The following is a 20,672-nucleotide window of genomic DNA, read 5'->3' on the forward strand; positions in this document are numbered from 1 at the left end:
ATCAGCCAATTTTAACATATAGAGACCATCAACTAATATTCCAGAACCAATTCGATTAGAGTTCAAGAATATATTATAACAACCATCTCCTTGAGTAGATTTAAAACCAGCCAAATCAAGTTTGCTTACAGAAACTAAATTACGGGAAATAGATGGAACATAAAGAGTCTGATATAAATCTAGACAAAATCCACCATCTAAAATGAGACGATAGGTGCCAATAGCTTCAACTGGTGCCTTGTCTCGATTTCCCATCAGTAAGTAGTTTTCACTTGGATTTATGGTCTGGATCGTAAGGAATCCCTGTACAGAATTCGTTACATGTACATTAGCACCACTATCAATCCACCAAGCTTTAGAAGAAACATGAGTAAGATTAGATTCGAAAAATCTTACGGAACCCATAGGATTACCTTTCTTTTCGAACCATTCTCTTCTTTTAGTGCAATCTTTCTGAAAGTGTCCAACCTTTTTACAAAAGTTGCATCTGTAATCTTTCTTTGCCTTTTTCTTCGAATTAGCTTGATCGTAATCGTTTATTGTGGGTGATGCTCTTTGATGGCTCTTTTTCTGCCTTTTCCCAACTTTAAGTCCAGCTCCTTGGACATAATGGGCAACTTTAATGCCTTCACGACCAAGTCTAGCCTCCTCTTGGACTAATTTATTAGTCAATTCATTAGATGTCCATCTTTCATCAATTGCATTATAATTGATCTGAAATGGTCCATACTGAGGAGGTAGTGAATTTAGGATAAATGGGACAAGAAATGAATCGTCCACACTCATTCCTAAAATCTTTAATTTGGGCGCAAGATTGGTCATTTCAATGCAATGTTCATGCATAGACCTTGTCCCATCATACTTTATGGTTGTAAGATCTGCCATAAGTTTCCCTGCAAGGGATTTGTCTGCAGTCTTAAACCGTTCTTCTATAGCTGTTAGATAAGCTTTAGCTTTTTCTACATCAGGAAGGGAAGTTTTAACATTGCTAGCTATTGTCATTCTTAAAAACATCATGCTCAATCTGTTCGCTTTCTCCCAAGCTTTATGGAGTGCCTTTTCTTCCTCAGTACTAATTATAGTTAAGGGATCTGGCTCTTCTTCACGAAGTGCCAAATCCATATCTAGTACTCCTAATGTGAACTCAACTTTCTCTTTCCATTCTGAAAAGTTGGTTCCAGTGAGGATTGGAACAGTGGAGACCATAGATGACAAATTAGCAGGAAATGATGCTGCGATTTAGAGATATAACAAGCTTTTAATTGAGGTTCAAAGTTAAACAACACATTAACTAAAATTATTGAAAGCATATGACTATTATTTATAATGCTCCTGTGGGTAGTCACTATAAGATTTCATAAGGTCATAGCTTTCGAAAACTTTTCTTAAATGATGTATCAAATTAATTAAGCTATCTGTGGATATACTTAATTAACTCATATACAAACATTCTAATAAATTTTTGATCATGTTTATGAAAATAGCCTACCTGTGGGTAGCTAATTAATACATAAACATATCAAAATTTCTTTTAAAATATTTGGTTTTTATGTGCAAATCATTATATGATAAAACCTATTATGGTGATATCAATTTCTTAATTATGCACATTAAAATAAACCAATTTCTTATCAAAAAAAAAAAAAAAAAATTATTTTTGAAAACCGAAAGTTAAACTAATGCAAGTCTACAAACATCATAACTTGCGGTTCTAATTTTCAGTTCTTTAAACCATAGATCTATTATTCTTAATGGATTAATTAGATGTTCATAACCATAAGCTCTGATACCACATGTTAAATATACTTTAACATGAACCCTAAGATCTTAAACATCTATATTAATCACATAATAGAAACATAAAGAGGGTTAAAGTAATACCTCCACTCATTGTAGAAATGATGCTTTCTTTAATGGTTTCTTGAAGCCTTCTTTAGTTTTTCCTTTGAAGCTTTCTTGATTAATGGCTTGTAGCTTTGAAAAGAAACTCTTAAATCTTTTAAGTGGAAAATAAAGTTTCTCTCCCCTCTCCTATAAACCCTTTCCTTTAAGTGTTGTTTTTGTTCATGATGATTTTTGATGGAGCAAGTCATCTATTTATAGGTGGGGAGAGGACCTCATTCCTCATTAGGGTTTTGCCTTCTAATTTAATCTCAACCATCCATCAAAGTAGAGATCAAGGCAATGGTGACAAGTGTGAGGACAAGTGTTCTTTTGCATGGTTCTCTTAACATAAGAGTGACATGTGTCTTAACACTTGTCCATTTATGAACCAAACATGACATGCAACTTAACAAGTGTTCTTTTGCATGGTTCTCTTAACATAAGAGTGACATGTGTCTTAACACTTGTCCATTGATGAACCAAACATGACATGCAACTTAACACTTGTCTCTCTTATAAACACTTGTCCTCTTATTGTTCTTTAAATTCATTTAGGAATTAACTCCTGAATAACCAATTTTATTGGTTACCAAAATTTTATAAAAATATAACAATCCCAAATAAGAGACCAATTAACTATAAGACCACATACATGGGTAAGAATAAATAAATTTCTTACAAAGCACTCTTCACACACAATTTCTTTATCTCCTGCAAGTGATTTTGAAGACAATGTCAATTGAGTAAAACCTCCTTAGTCCTTACTTAATGTTATTATTATTATTTTCCGATTAAAACCACTCATTATTATCTGCATGTAGATTCTTCAAACCAAGGTCTAGGAATCGTGGAGAGATGGTTTAGATTGTATCTATCAGATTATGAACCAGCAGCTCCTGCATAAGAGAACACTAAGAACTAAATAGTTGAAATACTAAATATAAAAGAAAGTTGAAATACTAAATAGAAGCAAAAGGTTTAGTACATACTTCAAATTGAAACTAATGTCCTCTGTCTTTTTTGTTTTTGGAATCATCCTTACCACAATCACTCTGGTTCTTGGTTTCTTTCGGTAACTTTACCAGATTTCGCAATTGTTAATAAAGAAGTTGTGACACATAAGTACTAGGATGGATATAAACGTTATAGATGCGGAGTTACTTACTGAACATAAATTAATGAATATGTACGTGGAAAAATATTCCTAGATGGCCTCGATAGCATGTCAATACTAGTTTTCACCTTCTTCCACTACAACTTTTTCAATTCTCAGGTTCATGCTACTTCACAATCCTGGAAAAGTTTGAAAACTTTAATTATGGCAATGAAGCTCTGAAGTAAGACTTAAAAGAATGAAATAAATCGAATTGCCTCACCTGCCTCATTCCTGAAAAGCACATCCATCAATCTACTCTCTTGCTACTGCAATGAAAAAGTGTACTCTGGTTTTTGATGAGAGTTCGTAGTAGTTCCACATGATCCAGCGAATTAAAACGTAAAGTAGTTTATTGAAAGCAAACTTAGAGACACGATTTCTAGAGGAAGACTTGTTTCTGGTTTGACATGTTATTCAAATAACATCCTTGTCCCTAACCTTGTAGAAATTGAAGGTAAGCATTTGACACCTGAAGTTTATCAAAATGTAAGCCTCAGTTAGATCAAGAAAGCAGTCCCATATGGTAAAAAAAACATATTGAAAACGCAATGATGACTTGATGAGGGAGGATGTCTTGAATACATTGTTGTTTTCTTGCCAAATTGACTGAGCAGTGAACTCGGATAACTTTGTTAGTCTCTTTCCTGCATCGTCCTTGTATGAAGAATTATACCATATGTGCACTTTGAAGTTGTTCCTATCTGTGTTCCTATATGCTAAAGCAACAAAAAAATCAGACTAGAAGAGTAAGCAATCTCATGTGCATATTCAGCATTGTTATAGATAAACCTACTGAGAAGTTGACCAACCTGCAAAGATCTCATATATCTTCCTTCAAGATACTTTTTACGATAACCCTTCGAAAGCCTCATCATTGACCTCTTTGGAGGTATTTCTCCAGAGATTTAATCCTGGAACACATCTCAACTCTGGTTATGACACAACCTTTAAGTTAACCGACTACAAGAAAGTTTCCTCAGAAAGATAAGTATTGAGTGAGGTCCATCTATGTTTAACAAACTTGGGATATACATAAAAAGGTACACGAGCAAATTACATCAAAGCTGACACTGCTATAAACATAGAGGACACTCAGTATCCCTCTTAAACATTTTCAAATTGATATCTTAAACATCTATGGGATTGAAACTCGATACCTTTCTCAAATCTGAGAGGTGGTTGTCCGAATGAGAAAGGCTAAGTGGCATTGAGAATGCCCCAAGGTGAAATCTGCCTCTCAGGTGTTGTACCCTGAAACATGAGCTCAAGAAAGCTAAGAAACATATTCAGATACTTCATAGTGGAAACAAACAGAATCCAACCACAGAACTCACCAACACATTGTTAGCTAAAGCATGCAATAGGTCAGACTGTCAGAGGCGTTCGCCGGTGTATAACTAGTGAGCAGATTCCCAGATAGAGCTAGAGAAAACATAAAAGATAAGTTCCAGTGAACATAATATAAAACATACCATAAGGATAAGGGAAAAAAGAAGCATACTTCCTCTAAGAGACTGATTATTTCTTTGAATGCATCAAGGTAATATAATTTCCAAAATAATTTGATCTGATCAAAATTTGCAGAGGTACATGAATTTTCAGAAACACGTCAATAAGATCAATAGCTTACATGTGTCTGATTATGAACTAAACGTGATGACGATTCTCTACTCTTGTTCTAAAGCTTCCTTCCTGTTAGATAAATACGAGACACATAAATACGAATGACGGGACTAGGATAAGAATAAGAGCATTAAATTACAATACCTTGATATATATTCATGTTTGTCTGACTAAATTATGTCTTTCTCTGCAGCTGAATGTGGTACTACTCTATCTGAAACAGCAGAAGCTCATCACTATATATCAGTACCGAGAATTTAAACTTATAAGCAAAACAGATTTCTAAGAAAATGTCTGAACATATTAGAAAAATGAAACTTACAAAACCTGCGATATTAAAAATATGATATTGGTTCAACACCAAGACGACTTACATTTTTTTTACTTCCCCATTATCTCCTTGATTGGAAGGTGGGATTCAGTAACACATAGATTCTGCACGCATTAAAAGAGCATCATGTTACATGGATATATATGAGCATTACTTTGCATTTTGAATCATTTTGAGAAACCATAACATAGGTTTAAGGAATTACATGAATTTACCTTAAGATCGTTTCCAAAATATCCATTAGTCATACTAGTAAACCCATCAATATCCAAATCAGGGGACAAGTCTTCTTTTGCAAGTATAACCTTTACTATCTTTGCTAGATTAAGAGCATCTGGTAGTTCCGCCATCAACCTGTAGAACTCAATACCACAAACTTATCACGACATGTCAATTTGATAGAAAGCTTAGTCCAACAAGGAAGTTGTTTCTAAAGTAGTTACGAGGCAAACCTTCTAATGATAGCCTCATCAAGGTCAAAATTTTTGTTTGTGTATATCATGAACTTAAGAGGCAAACCTTTTCCTTTGGCCTCAAACAGTTCCAGTATATCATGAACTCATGGCCTGATATAGGAAGGCAGAAAACAAGAAGCAAGGAAGCAAGCAATGAATGAATGAAGGCAGAAGAAATAAGCAAGTAAACAAAGTATCAGACAAAGAAGCAAGGAAACAAGGAAGCAAGGAAGCAAGCAATGAATGAATGAAGACAGAAGAAATAAGCAAGTAAACAAAGTATCAGACAAAGAAGCAAGGAAGCAAGGAAGCAAGGAAGCAAGGAAGCAAGGAAGCAAGCAATGAATGAATGAAGACAGAAGAAATAAGCAAGTAAACAAAGTATCAGACAAAGAAGCAAGGAAGCAAGGAAGCAAGCAATGAACGAATGAAGACAGAAGAAATAAGCAAGTAAACAAAGTATCAGACAAAGAAGCAAGGAAGCAATTAGGAATGTGCAAAAGAAGCAAATATGTATGTATGCAATTATGCATGTATGAAATGTATGCAATTATGCATGTATGAAATGTATGCATGTATGTATGAATGTATGTTTGCATGAATGTATGTATGCATGAATGTATGTATGGATGTATGTATGTATGCATGAATGTATGCATGGATGTATGTATGTAAAAGCATTCTTCAATAATTGCCAACAATCAATCTGGAGCCCTCTGTTTCTGAGTTCTAAGATGCGCCAGATTATCTGGTATTCTCAAGAATTTGCAGCTGCAGAAGAAACGAGACAAAACAAAATCAAACTCCAAGAACAAAATTAAAACATCAAGCAAGAAGAAATAGATTTAAGAATACATTTTGGGAAAATAACATAGAAAGCCATACTATGTGGCTATTAACATATGTAAACCAGAAAATCAAAACAAGCAGAAGAATAATCAGAACAAGAATCAAACCGCTAAATATATGAATAAAACCAGAAGAATCAAACCGGTAATTCAGAACAATAACTAAACCAAGAAACAGAGCAATCACACAAAACTACACGATCTTAGATTACCTAAACCACAAAACCTAAAAACCTAAACCAGATCTTCAATTTCTGTATCCCCGATCGTTCCCAAAACCAAAATCGTCGATGGTACTGATAATGAAAATAACAAAATCCGATCGAGACAACAAAATTGAAATCAAGATGATCAACGCATCGACGTAACAAATAATTCAATTCAATAACATAAGTAGATGAATCGATGATTCGAAGTCATCGGAATTGACTTGATCGAACCCAGAATTCGAAAGATTTTGAAATGTCGTGAAAGTTAAACTGACCGTTTAAATCGATCACTGTAGCGGAATTGACGGAACGGTTCTTCTAGATCGGTAGCCCAAAGCAAGACCGCCGGAAAAAATCTCTCCGTTCTTCAACTTCTCCAGACAATTTTGTGGAAATGAGAATTTAGGGTTTTGAATCAAATGAGAAAATGAGAGAGAGAGAGAGACGTTAACTTCCATTATAGAAAATTAGAAACTTTCAAAATTTGAAATGGAGAGGATCCGCCAATGATAAAACAAAAGTATCCATTTCGTAAACATTAACAAAATAAGACGACAAAATAAAATAAAATAAAAGATAATCATAATTATATTTTTGAATTTTTCTGGTTATGTTTGTATTATTATATTTCTCAAAATTTTTTTTTTTTTTTCTTAGAGTTGCTAGAATTTGAATAAAGTGAAACTGAGAATCAATTCTCCAAAAGTTTGGCCGACGACTAATACATTAATCAATTCTCCAAAACTGTGAATATTTATATTGAGTATATAAACTAATATGAAGGTTAAGAATTTAAATTAATTAGATATAATATATGTATTTTTAATACATAACTATCTAATATATTTCTGACTAAATATAATATTATTGTTGGGCAGATTTGAGAGTTATGAACTTTTATTGTGTAATTAAAAGAATTTTTTTAAAAGTAAAAGAAGTATCAAGTGGTCTTAATAAGGTGACAGCAAAATCCACTTTTATTTTTATTTTTATTATGATTATAAAGTCTACATAGTCGTAAAATCACATTTAGTGTGAATCTTGATTCAATCACTCCCAAGGCTACTTTTTGCAGATTATGTAAATTGACATTTGACACAAAGATTAGTAAAGTTTTTGTTTTCATCTTTTTGTGTTGCTGCTTATTAGTAATAGTGGATACTGTTATTCATAGCTTGTTTAAATTCGATAACGTCTTATACAAGTAGACTAAACATAATCTGTTATATTTAGTGTTTGGGTATAAGAGAAGTGGAAGTAACTCCTCTGTTCTCTGTAATGGCTCGTTCAGTCTCTGGTGACACAGAAGCTAAGAGCTCTAGCGATCCAAGAAGCAAGCGCGGTGGCTGGATCACTTTTCCATTCTTGATAGGTTAGTTTTTTTTTAGGGGTTTTGTTTATGTTTTTTTGAACCAATGATAATGATTGTTGAGACTCTATGTGGTGTAGCTACGTTGTTAGGACTGTCCATAGCTTCATTCGGATGGATAATGAACTTGGTTGTCTTCTTAATCAAGGAGTTCAACATCAAGAGTATTGCGGCTGCGCAGATTTCAAATATTGTTCATGGCTGTGTGAACATGTTCCCTGTTGTAGCAGCCATGTTAGCTGACTCTTTCTTCGGAAACATTCCTGTCATCGCGGCCTCTGCCTTCATTTCTCTTCTTGTAAGTTCAAGAATCATTGATCCTCGTTATCTCATGTATTCTGGTAGATAAAGCTGACTAGTTCTTTTTCTAGGGAATTTTTCTAATGACCTTGATCACATCTTTGGAAAACTTGAGACCTAGACCGTGTGAAACAGACTTAGTCCTATGTCAATCGCCATCGAATCTTCAGCTCGGTATCTTGTATACAGCCTTAGCTCTAGTGATCAGTGGATCAGCTGGGACGCGGTTCACCTTAGCATCCGCGGGTGCAAACCAATATGAGAAACCTAAAGATCAAGGAAGGTTCTTTAACTGGTACTTCCTCACACTATACGCTGGATCTATTACTGGCGCAACAGCAATTGTATACACACAGGAAAATGCTAGCTGGAAACTTGGGTTCGGACTCTGCGCTGTCGCTAATTTGATCAGTTTCATCATTTTTGTGTCCGGGAAGGGATTCTACAAGCATGACAAACCCATGGGAAGTCCCTTCACAAACCTGCTCCGCGTTGTAGTCGCTGCTATTGCAAAAAGGAAAGCTCTGGTATCTAACAGAGAAGAAGACTATCACCGTGGCTTTGAAAGAGAGGCCAAGATGTCTCATGCAATGCCCTCCAAGAGCTTCAGGTGACAAACAAATGTTTTGGAAATTGGAATATTCATGAAACTAACAAAAATAGCTGTACATGTGCAGGTTCTTTAACCGTGCAGCATTGAAAACTGAAGACGACTTAGTTAACAACAAATGGAAGCTATGCTCGGTTCAAGAAGTAGAAGATTTCAAAGCCGTGTTCCGAGTTCTCCCTCTGTTGCTAGCCATTATCTGTGTTAGTACTCCCATGGTGATTCAAACAAACTTGATTATACTACAAGCTTTAGTCATGGACCGTAGGCTCGGCACTCACTTCAAAATCCCAGTCGGATCCCTCCAAGTCATAGTACTCATCACCGGGTGCATGGTTATCATAATGAACAACTGCCTTGTCTATCCAATGTACCAGAAATTAACCCACAAGCCATTGACACCGCTTCAAAAAGTCGGTATAGGCCATGTTTTAGTCATTTCAAGCATGGCGATATCCGCGGTTGTGGAAGCAAAGAGGCTGAAAACAGTTAATAATGACCATCCCATGTCGGTGCTATGGCTGGTTCCTCCCCTTGTGATAGTAGGAATAAGCGAAAGCTTCCAATTCCCCGCGAATATTGAACTATTCTATAAAGAATTCCCCGAGTCTCTCAAAAGCACCGCGACTTCACTGACCTCAGTGGTGATTGGAATCTCATTCTACCTTAGCACAGCTCTGCTCACTCTTATCCAAAGGACCACCAAGTGGTTACCAAATGACATTAACCAAGGAAGAGTTGACAATGTTTACTGGGTTTTAGTCATTGTAGGAGTCTTGATTTTTGGCTATTTCCTTGTCTGCGCTTGGTTTTACAAATACAAAAACCTCGTGGATGATGATCATGGACAAGATCCACAAGATGTACCAACTTAAGACACAACATCCTCTGTTTCAGTTTTCTCTACAATAATTTTTTTACATATCTTGAATCAGTATCTTATTTACATGCTCTGTGTAAAGTGTGTTTTTGCATTTCACCACCCTCCACATATGAATGGTCTATAGTGATATGTATGACCTCAAGATTTGGCTTCAGTAAATGGAAACTAGTAAACAGTAAAAAAGATTCATCAGTCTCTTTCAGAGAACCAATCTAATATCTTGGAATGAAAATAGAGTATAGTATGTGAGAAAACGTGGTTAGACTTTTTTTTTGTATTTATATCAAACACGAGTGACACAAAAGAACTTGACTCAACGTCTGATCGTGAGAGTATTATTTTTTTTATAAAGATTATTCAACTTTTTTTTGTAATAAAGTTTTGAATGATTAAAGCATATACTACGTACAATTTAAGATTTGGTCAAATACTTATATAGTTGTTTATTAGTTATTACATTCACCAACTTGATACTGGCAGACAACAACAGTAGATGGACTGTCAGAATCTGATTAGGTCTTTTTGGGACCAACACGATCATTAACCAAATCATCGCACCAACATAATAATTTGTTATGGATGTGGTTATATATAGTTTAAGGCTTTTATCTAACTTCATTATAACACACAGACACAAGTCAACGTAACCTTCTGTCTCTTCGTATTCTCTGCCATGGCTCTTTCAGATTCTGGTGATGACACAGAAGCACATCGCTCTATCGATTTAAATGAGAAGCGTGGTGGCTGGATCACTTTACCGTTCATCCTCGGTTTGTGTTTCTTTTTTGTTTTTGGACCAAACTTAGATACTATATGTTGATGATTAGTGTGAGGTTATTATTATGTTGGTGCAGTAACATTGTTAGGCATGTCTATAACTTCTTTCGGATGGGGAATGAACTTGATCGTTTTCTTGATTGAGGAGTTCAACATCAAGAACATCGCTGCTGCTCAGATTTCTAATATTGTCAATGGAGTTGTCAACATGTTACCTATTGTTGCAGCCATCTTAGCCGATTCATATTTTGGCAACGTTCCTGTTATCGCGGTTTCCGCTTTCGTTTCTCTGACTGTAAGAGTCGTCTAATGCTTATTAGTTATGTTCTGTGTTCTGAAATATAAAGCTTACTAGTTTTAAAACATGTTTTCAGGGAATCTCTCTGTTAACCTTAATCACATCTTTGGACTATTTGATACCAAGACCGTGTGAAACAGGCTCAGTCCTATGCCAATCGCCATCGAAACCACAACTAGGGATATTGTATGCAGCCTTAGCTCTAGTGATCGTTGGATCAGCTGGAACGCGGTTCACCTTGGCATCTGCAGGTGCAGACCAATATAAGAAACCTAAAGAACAAGGAACCTTCTTCAACTGGTTCTTCGTGGCGCTATATACAGGAGCTATTACTGGAACAATAGCAATTGTATATACACAGGACAATATTAGCTGGAAACTCGGGTTTGGTCTCTGCGCGGTTGCTAATTTGATCAGTTTTATCGTTTTCGTTGCGGGGAAGAGATTTTACAAGCATGACAAACCCTTGGGAAGTCCATATACAAGTTTGGTCCGCGTATTAGTTGCTGCTACGTTGAAAAGAAAGGCTGTGGTTTCATCTAGAGGTGAAGACTATCATCACTATGGTCTCGGAACAAAGGTGAAGACTTCTTCTGCAATGCCCTCAAAGAGCTTTAGGTGAAGACCAAAACCTTTGATGATTTCTTGAAAGTTAAACCAAAACTAAAGAGCTTTACATATGCAGGTTCTTGAACCGTGCAGCATTGAAGACTGATGAAGATTTAACTAGTAACACGTGGAGACTATGTTCTGTTCAAGAAGTTGAAGATTTCAAAGCAGTTCTTCGACTTCTCCCTCTCTGGGCAGCTGTCATGTTCCTCAGCACCCCTGTGGCTGTGCAAATGAGCATGACGGTCCTCCAAGCTTTGGTCGTAGACCGCGAACTTGGCCCGCACTTCAAAGTATCTGCTGGGTCTCTCCAAGTCATAGTACTCTTATCTGGATGTGTCTTTATCATGCTCAACAACTGGACTATCTATCCCATGTACCAGAAGCTAATCCGCAAGCCGCTAACACCACTTAAACAAGTTGGGATAGGCCATGTTTTCACCATCCTAAGCATGGCGGTATCAGCTATTGTTGAAGCTAAGAGGCTGAAAACAGTTGATAATGGCCATCCAATGTCAGTGCTATGGCTGGTTCCTGCTCTTGTCCTAGTTGGAATAGGCGAGGCGTTTCATTTTCCGGCTAATATCGCAGTATTCTATGGAGAATTCCCCGAGTCTCTGAGAAACACCGCGACTTCATTAACCTCGGTGGTGATTGGAATATCTTTCTATCTTAGCACAGCGCTTATCGATGTGATCCAAAGAACCACCGGGTGGTTACCAGATGACATTAACCATGGAAGAGTTGATAATGTTTACTGGGTCTTAGTTATAGGAGGAGTCTTGAACTTTGGTTATTTCCTTGTCTGCTCTTGGCTTTACAAATACAGAAACCTCAAGGAGAATGATTCAACAACAAGATCTTAAAGATGGTACAACCTAAAGACACAACATGTTCTCTGGGAACTCATTGTTTGAACGTTTCCATTTACCACTTTACAACTGTGTTTTCCTTTTATATTTTCACCACTCTGTAAAGAGTATAATTATGTAGTTTCTTCGTAAATGATCATTATGAGATAATTGAAGACGTATTCCAAAATTAGAAAAACATGTTTTCTCAAGATCATCCAAAAATCATTATCTTCAGAAAACATGTCTTTCTTATTTTTGGCGGGAAAACATGATTTTGCGTTTTTGTCGGAAAATATGATTTTATGTTTTTAGCGAGAAAATGTGATTTTACGTTTTTGGCAAAAAAAATGTAGTTTTACCTTTTTGGCGGGAAAATATTATTTTGCGTTTTTGGCGAAAATAAAATATTTTCCGGTTTTTCACAAATAAATATGAGATATTATTTGCAAACTATTATTTATAATTTTGTAGACAAATAGATTAATTAAAAACTAAGGGTATGTTTGTCATTTATTATATTTGGATGAACCATCTCCATTTAGATGATCCAATTACACTTATCCAAATGACTTTCAAAATTTTGCCTAAAATTTTAAAACTCATCTAAATGGTTCATCTGGATGATTTTGAATAATGTTCATCTTTTAAGTTAAAACGAACAACATCCAGATGATTCATCCAGATGAACCATCTGGATGAAGAAACGAACAGGACCTACATCATCAGTGAGGCTTATAATGATCTTTTGCGAAGAAACTTGCATAATTATACTCTTTTTTTATTTTATCACAACTCTATCCACTAGAAAATGTGCTCATAATGTAAACATTAAAACAAAACGCGTATAAAATATAGATTTGTGTACACACTTTATCAGAGAGAGGCATGTAATTTGAGATCGATGTATTTTTGCTTATGAAAAGTTAGCTTTTGTAATCATTTGTAAAATATTTATAATTTGTTAGATATGTCATAAGTAAGTACAAAAATAAAACAAGACCTAATGAGTAGAGTTCAAACTTCGTACTAGCGATGCTTTTGGACCAAACTGAGATGATGATGCTAACTAGTCTTGGGACAAAAACTGAGATCTGTTGGGACTTGTAAGACCAAGAAAATGTCATCAATTTTGGATTCACTTTTAGTGAGATGATATAAAAGATGGAGAAACTAATTCTATTTACATATATATTTGAGAATTGTTCAGTGTGGAGTTAGAAAAGAAAATAGTGAATTAATTAATGTGTTTTACATTTCTGTTTTAATCATGTTTAATGTGGTGATTGAGAAGGATCTAGAACCCACTGTCTGATTAAGAGGTTTCAGATTATGTCTACTTGCAAGTTGCAAGTCAACGTCAACGACAAATATCTGTCACAGGAGTGACCACATTCAGATGTAATTCCATTGCACAAAACCTTCGTAGCCTCTAAATCTAATTAGCTTATTCAGTAAGTAAAAGTAATTGGTCTGTGGGATTTTTTTATTTAAGGAGAACTAAGCCTTGCTCTCAAACAATCACCTTCGAAGTAGCTTCTCTTCTTCACTCTTTTCATTTTTTTCTACTTCCTCTGTTTTCAAGTTTCAACACAGACCTTAGATAACTGTGTGACCATGGAAGTACCATCTCCATACTACTCCAAAAGGGAAGAACAAACCGTTCCTCCGAAGAAAGGTCAAATCAAGATCATGATCGCTTACGATCTACTCGGATCAGCGACCTTAACCACACGGCTAATTCCGAGGAGAGGCCAAATCAAGATCAAGATTGCTCGCGATCTAATAGGATCATGGACACAATAAAACAACATCCATGGAGGAGGAGGCTATAACTAACTAAGCCACCACTCGGATCATCAGATCTTCGAAATTCACCTGAGAATCTTGTTGTATATAATGTAATGTTACTGTTGACTTCCGGTTCTTTTGAAGATGTGTGTTATTGTATAAATGTTTTTTGGGGTAAATTGTAAAGTGAATTTACAGTGTCATATAAAAAGTTTGGGGTGAATTTGAATACTTTTGTATATATGTAATATACTAATGTAAAATAATATTTTGTTGAAACAAAAGTTTATTTTAACTTGGATGTGTAAAGAATATGATTTTGATGAAGTCAAACAAATCTGTTGAAAATTGATAGGTGTAACTGAAAATACTAAGTATTTGAGGTCGAATTTCGCAAGAAAAATAAATATATGGGTTAAACTGTTAATATAGGGGTGAGGGTGACCACACCACTCAAGTTGAATGTGTTCACATTACAGTAATTGAAAAGAAAAATACAAATCAACAAATCATATCGCTAATTTTATAATTTATATAAAACAAAATTAGACAACTATTGTTTTCTTTCTGCAGCATATATAATATTTTTTTATAATTATAGCATATACAAACGTATAACTCGTTAGATGTTTTTTTTTGTTTCGATGAATTAATTTGTATTAATTAGTTATCTTATCATATGACTATGTAAATGTTTTTTTGTTTTCAGTACTATTTTTTTTAATAAATAAACTATGTTTATTGTTTGTTCTATACATATATTTCTTAGGAGAATACATCAAATATTTCTTCTCCTACACGTTCTGATCTTATAATAACCAAAATATTCCCCGACCAAAAAAAAGAAAAAAGATGTTGCTTGGCCTCCAAGGGAAAAACCAAAGAAAAGTCCTGTCTCTATAAATAACACTTTCTCACTTTCTTATCTTGTCACCTCATCATCATCATCACTCTCTCCCTCTGCCTCTCTTTCGTAATTCTCACTTTTGTACATCATTTTTAAAAAATGGAGTTATTGTCTCCCAACAACAGTTCTAGGAGAACCAAGCAATGGCTTCCTCCGAGAAGAGGACAGGTCAAGCTTATGATCGTTCGCAAACTCCTCAAATCCACGGCTTCGGTCGCTTCACTGTGGAAGAGACGAGATTGTTAAATAATTTTTTGTTTTTGTTTGTTATGTTTCCATGTTACTTATGTACATAAGATAGATGTAATATCATGTGTGAACAAAAGTTTTGGTGGACTTGTAAAATATTATTGTAATAATACGAATATTTCTAAAAGAAGATGTTAGAGTTCAAACTTCGTACTAGTGGATGCTTTTGGGACCAAACGTAACTGAGATGATGTGCTAACGAGTCTTGGGACAAAACTGAGATCTGTTGGGACTTTGTACAAAGGCTAACACTTCTCACGATTAGTATAGGTAGCTCTCAAAATCTTCCTATAGATCTAAAACCCACTGCCTTATTAAGAGGTTTAAGAATAAGTCTACTTAAAACCAGCAAAGTCAGCGACAACGACAAAAGACTGTTACAAGAGTGACCACATTCAGATAATTGCCAAACACCAAAACATAAAATTACAAAAACCTTCACTGTCTTCTAGATCACTCACACAGCTAATGAAATCTTGATTTAACACGTTTTTAGTAGATTTACCATATTAACCTTACGTAGCTTGGCTAGCAAGTAAAAGAATTGGTCTGTGGTATTTGTGAATCAGTCTTGTGGGCTTTGATTATTTATTTAAGGGATTAGATTATAGCCTCGCTCTCACATATAACAATCACATTCGAATCGGCTTATCTTCTTCACTCTTTTCATTTCTTTCTACTTCTTCTTTTGCAGCACATAGACCTTTAGATAATTGTGACCATGGAGTTACCATCTCCTTACTGCTCCAAAAGGGAAGAAGAACAAACCATTCCTCCGAAAAGAGGTCAAATCAAGATCACGATCGCTCGCGATCTACTCAGATCAGTGACCTCGAAAACACCACTTCCTAGGAGAGGCCAAATCAAGATCATGATTGCTCGTGATCTAGTCAGATCATGGAACACAAAGGAACATCAAGAAAGGACTCAAGGAGGCTAACTAATTAATTCGCCACTAAGAAGCATCAGATCTTCGAAACTCACCTGAGAGTCTTGTATATATATACAATGTAATGAAATTGTTGGCTTCGGGTTCTTTTGAAGATGTGTTACTGTATATAAATGAGTCTTATAAAAGTTTGGGGGCGAATATGAATACTTTTATATATTTATAACACACTTATGTAAAATAATATGTTTATCAAAGAAGATTTTATTTTATTTTGGATGGGTAAAGTATAAGATTTTGATGAAGTCAAAACAAATCTGATGTAAATTAATAGGTGAGATTGAAAATATTAAAAACTTTAAGGTCAAATGTCGTAAGAAATATAAGTATATGGCTAAAACTGTTATTAACCTGTTTTTAAGAGAGTGTCTCCTATTATTATTACAGTATCCTTCGCCGCCGTCTTTTTAGGGGGTGTTATTGAACAAAGGTTTTTAATGGATTTGAATTATTAGTGGATTTGTAAATGCATTTAACGTGGGATTAAGGTGGATTTCTATGTCATTAGTGGATTTGAAAGATATTACTAACAGGATTTGAAAGTCACTGTTAGTGGATTTTTTTTTTTTAATGTTAAATAAAAATAAGATAAACTACCAATAAATTATGTTAACTGTATCCAAATTAATAAATTAACTAATTGTTCCCATCACGATCCATTACGATGATTTCATTTCTCGTTTTCTTGCACAATATCTTAGAGTGTTAAATCATCAATTTTAAAGCTTTATCTTAATTTCTGATCCGTTTAATCCAATGTTTTCACGACCGGACCGGACCGGCCGGTCCGACCGGTTGACCCATGACCCAGACACAATGGCGGTTTGGGTTTAGTGTTAATATCCAGTAGTAATTAAACCGCGAAAACCCATAAAAACCCGCCAATAACCCACAACCCAGTGAACCGGTCGAACCGGCCAGTTCACGGTTCAAGAAAAACTCTTTGATTTTTGAAAGATTTCATAGGGTTTCACGTTTCACTTTCAATTATATTTAGAAAATTAGAAGTTAAAAGCGGCGACACAAGACACGACTCAAGTTACTCAACACACCTCTCACGTCTCCTTCTTCTCTAGCATATTACTCTAGCGTAAGAAAAGTTGGTTTTCTATGTCATGATCGATCATCTTGTATTATAATAATTGATCCTCATGTTTGTGCATCTTTTTAAAATCTATTTTGCCTCAAATCTGTTTTTTTTCTTTCTTTTGTGAATTTTACAGGTAATGGAAACAGAACATGATGAAAACTATGAAGAAATAGCAGCAGCAAACCGTTCAATCCGAGGAAAAAGTGATATTGCTTGGTCTCATGTCATTCAATCAAAAGATGCAAGAGGGAAAACAGTTTTGGAGTGTGCATATTGTCACAAAAAAAAATTAGGAGGTGGAATTAATAGGATGAAACACCATCTTGCTGGTGTGAAAGGGAATACTGATGCGTGTTTGGTCATTCCTGCAGATGTGCGATATAAGATACAAAACGCATTGAAAGATATTGAGAACAAGAAGAAGAAAAACATTGTTTTGGGTGATATGAACTTAGACGGTCCAGAAATTTATGATGTTGATGGAGACGATATCAATGTTCGCCCAAGTCAAAAGAGGAGGAAACAAGGTATTGATCTACACAACTACTTTAAAAGAGGTGTGCATGATCAGACCCAACCTTCTATAAAAGCGTGTATGCAAAGTAAAGAGAGAATACATGATGTGGATATGTCTGTTGCATTGTGGTTCTATGACGCTTGTATTCCGATGAATGCTGTGAATTCTCCACTTTTCCAGCCCATGATGAGTAAGGTAGCAAGTATGGGGCATGGATATGTGGGACCTTCATACCATGCTCTACGTGTTGGATTGTTGCGAGATGCTAAGGTGCAAGTTTCTTTGATAATTGATGAATTTAAAAGTACTTGGGCTACTACTGGATGTACTCTTATGGCAGATGGATGGAAGGACACAAGACAAAGGCCGCTGATTAATTTTTTAGTTTATTGTCCTAAAGGAATTACGTTTCTCAAGTCGGTTGATGCTTCTGATATATATGCAAATGCTGAGAATTTATGCAACTTGTTTGCTGAACTTGTGGGTATGATCGGTGCAGATAATGTGGTTCATTTTGTGACTGATAGTGCACCCAACTACAAAGCTGCAGGAAAGCTTCTTGTTGAAAAGTTTCCCACCATTGCTTGGTCTCCATGTGCAGCTCATTGTATCAATCTAATATTGGAAGATGTTGTAAAACTACCTTCTGTTCATAGTTTAGTGCACCGTATGGCTAAGGTGACCATCTTTGTTTACAACCACAAGTCGACTTTAAATTGGGTCAGAAAAAGACCAGGTTGGAAAGAGATCATTCGTCCTGGAGAGACACGTTTTGCTACAAATTTCATTGCTCTACAAAGCCTCTATCAACATAAAGAAGATCTACAAGCTTTGGTTACAAGTACAGATCCTGAACTTAAGCAGCTTTTCAAAACATCTAAAGCAAAGGAAGCTAAATTAGTTATCTTGGATGAGCGAATGTGGAATGATTGCTTGATAATAGTCAAGATTATGACTCCTATAATCCGTTTGTTACGTATTTGTGATGCTGATGAGAAGCCTTCGTTGCCATATGTGTATGAAGGGATGTATCGAGCAAGATTAGGCATTAAAAAGATGTTCCAAGAAAAAGACGCTCTCTACAAACCTTATACAACCATCATTGATAGAAGATGGGCCGGCTAATCCCATACTAATCTTCATGCTGCAGCGTACTACTTAAACCCGGCTTTCATGTATGATCAAACTACATTTTGCGAGAAGCCTGAGATTATGAGAGGGTTGATGAATTTATTTGAGAAGCAAATAGTGGCTAGTAAAACACAGCTCTTTCAAGAGCTTAGGACTTATAGAGAACGTGAAGGCAGCTTTTCGCTTCCTATGGCTCTATCTTGCAGCAAAACGTCTCAGCGAGGTAACTTATTAAACATTATATTTCTTTATATGCATGAATTTTACTTGCATTTTATTATATTTAATTATCTGATTTAATTTGATGGATATTTAGATGAATGGTGGAGATATTTTGGTTTTGATGCTCCTAATTTGCAAAAGTTAGCAATAAGAATTCTTAGTCAGACTGCTTCTTCATCTGGATGTGAGCGCAATTGGAGTGTATTTGAAAGAATTCATACCAAGAAGAGGAATAGACTAGAGCATCAACGACTTAATGATCTTGTCTTTGTTCACTACAATTTACGTTTGCAACATAGGTGAGTATCACAATAATTTAGTTTAGTTTGTAACAAGTTACATGTTTTTTTACTTTTTTTTTTAATGTACAGGTTAAAAAGAAAAAGATCATATGATCCTGTTGACTACGAATCTATTGATAAGACAGAGTTTTGGATAGTGGAAGAAGAAGAAGCTGGTGAACTTGAATATGATGAATTAGAGAATGCCCTTGCTGAAGAATATCCAAAAGATCAAGAAGATAATAACGCTGAAGATTCTAATGGTAACTTTGATGATGACTTCACTATGCCACCTGATGAGTACGAATGGAATGCGGGTAGAGATAACTAAAACTGGTTATAATGAACTCTTGTTAGTGTTTTTTTTTTAAGTTTTATCACTTTTATTTGGATTTAAAAATTTTAATCACTTTATTATTTTTGTTAAATTTTATAATATTTTTAAACATTATTATTATTTTATATTTATATTTATGAAACTATATTATTTATATAAGTACATTTTAAACAAAAAAAACTATCGACCCGTGGTCGAACCCGGTTGACCCGGTGACCCAGTGACCCAGAAGGTAGTCCTAACTGCGCTTTCCGGTTCGGGTTTAAAAACATTGGTTACACGGGAGAGACCATGTCTCTGTTGCAATCATTAAATCAAAGGTTTTGGGCATCATATCGATAAATCACTTCTTAATACAAATTGTATCAGTTTCCAATTCGTCATTCGAGAATTCAGGGTAACGAGATAGGTCTACGATGGTAACTCCATTACCAACAAAAGAGTGGAAGAGAGAATGATTCATAAAAAGAAATCAGGTTGGTGTGAAACAGTGATCATTTGGTAAGAGCAAACCTGGGTAGAGCCATCCTTTTTTTTTTCCTTACTCATTCTGAATGAGAGAAAGAGAGAGACTGAAATACTTGAGAATTATGTGGGATTCTGTTTGTTCATATTTTTAGAGTGAAATACGTTAAAATCCAAAGTACCATGAAATCCTATGAATATTCAATAACAATTGTTTTAGAAGTATTCTAAAATACATTAAACAAATACACTATCCAATAACAGCAGATTTTAATGTACTTTTTAAAATACTTAATTGAATAACACTAGATTTTAAAATACCTCAGATTCTCTTAAAATACAATATTCAATAACACCCACTTAGATTTTGGGTAAAAGTAAAAAAAAAATAAAAAAAATGAATCATCTTCGAATCTTAGCGAGAAGATCGCTACGACGGCGGGATTTTAATCTCCGATCACAATCTCGGTCCTTCTGTAACATCATCTCACCGGAATCGAATCGGTAAGTTCTCTCTTCTCCTCTCCCGCATT

At 35.1% G+C, this 20,672-nt stretch overlaps 5 protein-coding genes and 1 long non-coding RNA gene across 12 annotated transcripts; 4 read left to right on the forward strand and 2 right to left on the reverse strand.

Moving 5' to 3' along the window:
* Positions 1-536: 536 nt before the first annotated feature.
* LOC111830638 lies at positions 537-1,206 on the reverse strand. The gene is made up of 2 exons (XM_023783135.1): positions 763-1,206; positions 537-656 (listed from the first exon to the last, which is right to left on the reverse strand). Exons 1-2 carry the CDS (start codon positions 1,204-1,206, stop codon positions 537-539), a joined length of 564 nt encoding a protein of 187 aa, XP_023638903.1.
* Positions 1,207-2,564: 1,358 nt separating this feature from the next.
* LOC111830528 lies at positions 2,565-6,006 on the reverse strand. 7 transcript variants are annotated; one of them, XR_002833941.1, is made up of 14 exons: positions 5,447-6,006; positions 5,210-5,348; positions 5,038-5,098; positions 4,808-4,877; positions 4,671-4,732; positions 4,375-4,462; positions 4,198-4,291; positions 3,850-3,951; positions 3,623-3,756; positions 3,261-3,509; positions 3,050-3,177; positions 2,874-2,960; positions 2,683-2,780; positions 2,565-2,595 (listed from the first exon to the last, which is right to left on the reverse strand). It is a non-coding gene; the product is annotated as an uncharacterized LOC111830528 (long non-coding RNA). The 7 variants fall into 7 exon arrangements; XR_002833944.1 differs by having other exon boundaries at positions 2,570-2,780; positions 3,261-3,326; positions 3,479-3,509; positions 5,447-6,005; XR_002833940.1 differs by having other exon boundaries at positions 2,570-2,780; positions 3,261-3,306; positions 3,479-3,509; positions 5,447-6,004.
* A 1,778-nt stretch (positions 6,007-7,784) lies between these two features.
* On the forward strand, positions 7,785-9,728 carry LOC17886771 (putative protein NRT1/ PTR FAMILY 2.2). Its single transcript, XM_006292343.2, has 4 exons — positions 7,785-7,878; positions 7,956-8,173; positions 8,247-8,785; positions 8,853-9,728. Exons 1-4 carry the CDS (start codon positions 7,785-7,787, stop codon positions 9,655-9,657), a joined length of 1,656 nt encoding a protein of 551 aa, XP_006292405.1. The 3' UTR covers positions 9,658-9,728.
* Positions 9,729-10,338: 610 nt separating this feature from the next.
* LOC17887326 (protein NRT1/ PTR FAMILY 2.5) lies at positions 10,339-12,390 on the forward strand. Its single transcript, XM_023782936.1, is given in 5 exon segments — positions 10,339-10,435; positions 10,520-10,737; positions 10,817-11,358; positions 11,426-12,197; positions 12,199-12,390. Coding segments are annotated over 5 exon segments (1,662 nt in total). The 3' UTR covers positions 12,232-12,390.
* Positions 12,391-15,789: 3,399 nt separating this feature from the next.
* LOC17886585 lies at positions 15,790-16,276 on the forward strand. Its single transcript, XM_006292656.2, has one exon. It carries the CDS (start codon positions 15,869-15,871, stop codon positions 16,085-16,087), a length of 219 nt encoding a protein of 72 aa, XP_006292718.1. The 5' UTR covers positions 15,790-15,868; the 3' UTR covers positions 16,088-16,276.
* A 1,046-nt stretch (positions 16,277-17,322) lies between these two features.
* Positions 17,323-18,828, forward strand: LOC111830639. Its single transcript, XM_023783136.1, has one exon. The coding sequence runs from the start codon at positions 17,323-17,325 to the stop codon at positions 18,826-18,828; it is 1,506 nt and encodes a 501-aa protein (XP_023638904.1).
* The last annotated feature ends 1,844 nt before the right edge of the window (positions 18,829-20,672 follow it).

The sequence above is a fragment of the Capsella rubella genome, unplaced genomic scaffold (assembly GCF_000375325.1).
Source record: "Capsella rubella cultivar Monte Gargano unplaced genomic scaffold, Caprub1_0 scaffold_5, whole genome shotgun sequence".
Classification (NCBI taxonomy): Eukaryota; Viridiplantae; Streptophyta; class Magnoliopsida; order Brassicales; family Brassicaceae; genus Capsella; species Capsella rubella.

Excerpts from the sequence above, each read along its gene's own strand:
- LOC111830638 (XM_023783135.1), bottom strand. The coding sequence starts at position 1,206 with ATGGTCTCCACTGTTCCAATCCTCACTGGAACCAACTTTTCAGAATGG. Across the intron at positions 657-762 it reads GTGTGGACGATTCATTTCTT|TCCAAGAGGAGGCTAGACTT; the intron begins GTCCCATTTATC and ends CTAATAAATTAG.
- LOC17886771 (XM_006292343.2), top strand. The coding sequence starts at position 7,785 with ATGGCTCGTTCAGTCTCTGGTGACACAGAAGCTAAGAGCTCTAGCGAT. Across the intron at positions 7,879-7,955 it reads CACTTTTCCATTCTTGATAG|CTACGTTGTTAGGACTGTCC; the intron begins GTTAGTTTTTTT and ends TATGTGGTGTAG. Across the intron at positions 8,174-8,246 it reads CTGCCTTCATTTCTCTTCTT|GGAATTTTTCTAATGACCTT; the intron begins GTAAGTTCAAGA and ends TTCTTTTTCTAG.
- LOC17886585 (XM_006292656.2), top strand. The coding sequence starts at position 15,869 with ATGGAGTTACCATCTCCTTACTGCTCCAAAAGGGAAGAAGAACAAACC.
- LOC111830639 (XM_023783136.1), top strand. The coding sequence starts at position 17,323 with ATGGAAACAGAACATGATGAAAACTATGAAGAAATAGCAGCAGCAAAC.